The following is a 4265-nucleotide window of genomic DNA, read 5'->3' on the forward strand; positions in this document are numbered from 1 at the left end:
TATCTACTTTTTATAAAATCCCTACAAATTTATAAAATTTTTAAACTACATAAAGATTACTTATTTTTTTAGTCTTAAATAAATTAAAGGTGCACTAAATAAATAAATAAAGAAACAAGCTAAGGCACAAACACTAAAACGCAATGGAAGAAACAGTAATCTACCAAATATAACATTCCAAGTTTTCAGTAACAAGAGACAAACAAAAGGATCCATCGGAGACATAGTCAACCAACAACCAAACAAAGACTCAATATATAATAAGTAATACAAGCTTGGCAAAGTTTCTCAGTCTAGCCAAATTTATCTAAACCAAAAGGGAAATTATGAAAACAAAGGAACAACGTATCAGTACAAAAATAAGTGTCTGTCATATGAAACTATGAACAAGGTCGTTCATTACTCCTCATGGAGAGCATAATCCATTTCATCACGTCGAGATCGAAAACACCAATCAATGTTGCAAAGCTTAGCTCCAAGAGGACCTCGATTTTCAGGAAGTGAGATGACTCTAATAACTTGATTTTTCAAAGACACAAGCTTGCACAGAGGAGAATTGCGACTAATGAGATACACACAATTGCTATGAAATCCCCACATGCCTGGATTGCTCAATGAATAGCATTTTGAATTCACACCCAAAAACAAAGCACGATCTCCCAACAATTCGATCTTAAACCAAGCCATCTCAGACAAGTCTATCATGAAAATTTCCACCTCCAAAGTTGGCAAAACAAGAACCACTAGAAGCTTATCATCCGTGCTCACCAACTTCAAATTCGACGTGGCGAAAATGGGTTTGTTGCTAAATTCCAGAATCTTCAAGCTATGATTATTATTATTCAGCATCACCACTCCTATCTCAGCTTCATCAGTAATAGCATATAGAGTATTTCGACAAACCACCACGTCCATGACCCTCCAAGGTGTTCCCCATCTCGAATATATGACCCAGCTCGAGTTTCGAGATTGATACACGTGCATGTTGAATGACCATGTACACAAGGCCACGAGGACAAACTCTTCAGATGAGTTTGTAGCAAATGCTAGTGTGGCTCGATCATATAAGTCTATGACACAACCTTGATCAGGTGAGCCAGAGATTGTCATTTTCTTTCTAGCGAATGGGTTTACAAGCACGACTGCATTGTCTTGGCCAGCCATTACCATGTATCCACTGGAAAACCCTGCAAGGGAAAATCCTGAGAAGAAAGGAAGCAGTGTGTTGTAGATTCTTTCATCAGATATGCTAAAGAAGGAACAAGCTCTTTTAGCATGCGGTGTCTTTTGAACAATTAACGGCGCATGAGATGCCATGAATTCACGCCAAAAATCAGAATGAAACATCCTCCAATCCTTGCACACTTCGCCAAAGGAGAATAGGTCATCAATATCTAGTTTCTTGGCAATTGAATCAAGAACATCAGAAGGAAGTTCTGGAGACTCAATTCCCTTTTTTTATCAATTTTCCTGCTTATGACAAGATCATCAACCATTGGTTATTCGTTACTTCAATACAAGGAAAACAACATATACCATATATTTTCATTTTATCAGGACAAAAATAATAAAATTAAATAAGAAGATTAGTAAAGAATCGTTAATGTAGTAGTTCTCAAACAGTAGAAGTTGGAATCTTATTTTAAATTGAACTATGAGGCTTCCTCATAATTTTTTTTTTTAAATTCCTGCATATCACGAACTAGCCCTCAACGTTCCTGATAAATAGATTTCCATTCATACTAGTTTTCAGATTTAGTTGTGTAACTGGTAACCGAAAAGTAACTTGGTCAGAGGCATTGTCCCTTTTACCAGGAGAAATGGAATGAGGAAAAGGGAAAAGGGGCAAAAGAAATGATAAGTAATAATAATTCTTGGTGAATGACAGTGGGAGAAAAATTAACAAATGACAGCCCTTTCATCTTGTTATCCCATTCTTTTCCTGCCAAATTTATTGCATAAGTAGCAAAGCTTAATTGGTTTCCAAGATGATTTGTATCAAATAAGGATTGAATTGACAACAACCAATTCTCGTTATAATTATTTAAATTGGCCTATATTTCTGGTTATCATCTGGAATCAAATGACAGACAAAGGAAGTGAACACAAGTCAAGAAACTTATGGCCTGTTTGTTTTCTATTTTAAAAACTGTTTTTTGTTTTTGAAAATAAAAAAATTTAAAAATTTATTTAGATAAGTGTTTTTCATGTAGTTATTTTCAAACTGTTTTCATTTTTTGTTTTTAAAAAGAAAAAATAAAGTTGTTTTCATTTTATTTTTCTTATTTTTAAAATATACTACATTTGATTATTAGAAATTACAGTTAACTTGATCAATTTTTATTATTAATTACTACCATTATTTTTCTATAATCATCCCTGTTAGTCCATTTTTTAATTCTAATTTTTTTTAATTGATACAAACAAACGGATCATTTTAATTTGTTTTAAAATTAATTTTAAAAACTATATTTTAAAATAGTTTTAAAAAATAAAAAATGAGAACAATAACCGGGCCCTTATATTTGCATTATTTGTTTGAAGATAACCCTCGAGAATAGTATAAGTTGATAGTATAGGCTGGATATTTATTTAATATATATATATATATATCAACTATATCTGATCATCAACTGGACAAACCACATTCAAGGCCCTATATGGGGAAGACATATCGTCCATATTCAAGTGGAAGGGCAACTCAGCAGCTGAGGAGGAGGTGAATGGAAACTCAAGGGAACAATATTCAGTCTTGAACTGAAGCAACGGGAAAAGTTTGAAGAATAATATATGAAGAATTGTGCTGATCACATAAGGGAAATCCATTTTCGTGTTTGTGATTTGGTATGTCTCAAATTTAGATCGACCCCACAAAATTGAATCCTTCACTAAGAATCTAAAAAAAAAAAAAAAGCGGGCTCTTAGTATTATGGTTCCCAAAGAGTGATGGAAAGACATGAAGCCTCCAAGCTAGAACTTGCTAAGACAGCAAGAATGCATCTTGTATGGCATTTTTGTCAGGCGTGCAACCATTAAACCTCACTATCCCAACTCAAGAAACACCATTTTCCATGCTCAGAGCTGCAAGTAGTCAGAAGAGGTGAAGGACGCTTTGAATGTTACCAAGTAGAAACAATGATTAAAAGGAATGGCCTACTTCACTTTTAGAGTACATGAGAAAAATATGACATCATTAAAGCTAAATTCCCTGTTTTCTCCTCTAAAACAATGTTAGACTGATTGGGGGGTAATTAATGAGGGGCGACAAACTTCAGGACCCAAAGAGTGGAAGATATACGAGAGAAGAAAAAAATTAGGCTTAAGGGATTAATTCGAGATTACAAACCAACAACTTGTTTGAGATTATCAAATCCGATCCCTTAGTTGTTTAGGCTGCTAAGGTTTGACTTTTTTTTTTTTTTTCCTTAGCTTGATTCTTGGTCCTCTAAGCCTATAATTCATTAAGGTGAGTTTTGATCCTCTTCTATTCAAGTTTCTCTTCTTTTTCCTACCAATTAGTATGATGTTTGTGGCCTGTGATTTGGATTGATGAAGATATATTTCGTTTCTTGAACTGCCATGCTTATTTTCTAACCTTAAGATGCATGTTTTGATGGTTGAAAAGGTTGTTTATTATTATATTAATGACTTTGTTAGAACTCCAAACCCTATATATAGATTGTTGAAATTGACTTGGAATGTTGGAATCTTGGATTGAGGATGATAATAGAGGCTTGTGTTAGAAATGATTAATGGAACACGAATTTTAGGTGGTTTGATGGTTTTTGTTGCCTTTTTTCATTTTTACCTGAATTTTGATAGAATTTTGGGTGATTTTTTAAAATTCAAATTCTACAGGTTGTTTGATTGGAAAGGTTTTTATCATTTGATTCCTTGGATGACATGTGTTTTATGTTTAAAATTTCATGAAAATTGGACTTGGTCTTGAAATCTTTAAGTTTACTCAATATTTGCTCATTTGGGACTTTTAGATTTGTAAATAAGTCGGTAAATTGGCCTTATGGGCCTTTTTCACGGACTTTAATGTTATGTTTGGACATCTTATATGACATATACAAGTATTCGGCTCCCGTAGTCTAAATTTTGGACATCTTTTGCCTATAATTTTTTCTCATTTGTGCTTGACCATGAACTTAATTATTCCCTTCTTTACAGTCTAAACAAGCCAAGATCACAAAAAATGGATCCTGCAGGACTCACAGCAAAGCTGGATAAAAGATGAATCAAATTGTTGTTTCTAAGCT

At 33.5% G+C, this 4265-nt stretch overlaps 1 protein-coding gene across 1 annotated transcript; it reads right to left on the reverse strand.

The window, feature by feature from the left end:
• Nucleotides 1–399: 399 nt before the first annotated feature.
• LOC129289950 (uncharacterized) lies at nucleotides 400–2826 on the reverse strand. The gene is made up of 2 exons (XM_054926688.1): nucleotides 2644–2826; nucleotides 400–1452 (listed from the first exon to the last, which is right to left on the reverse strand). Exons 1-2 carry the CDS (start codon nucleotides 2824–2826, stop codon nucleotides 400–402), a joined length of 1236 nt encoding a protein of 411 aa, XP_054782663.1.
• Between the last annotated feature and the right edge of the window lie 1439 nt (nucleotides 2827–4265).

Source organism: Prosopis cineraria, unplaced genomic scaffold, assembly GCF_029017545.1.
Source record: "Prosopis cineraria cultivar Desert tree isolate PC_DT_omini unplaced genomic scaffold, ASM2901754v1 PC13, whole genome shotgun sequence".
Classification (NCBI taxonomy): domain Eukaryota; kingdom Viridiplantae; phylum Streptophyta; class Magnoliopsida; order Fabales; family Fabaceae; genus Prosopis; species Prosopis cineraria.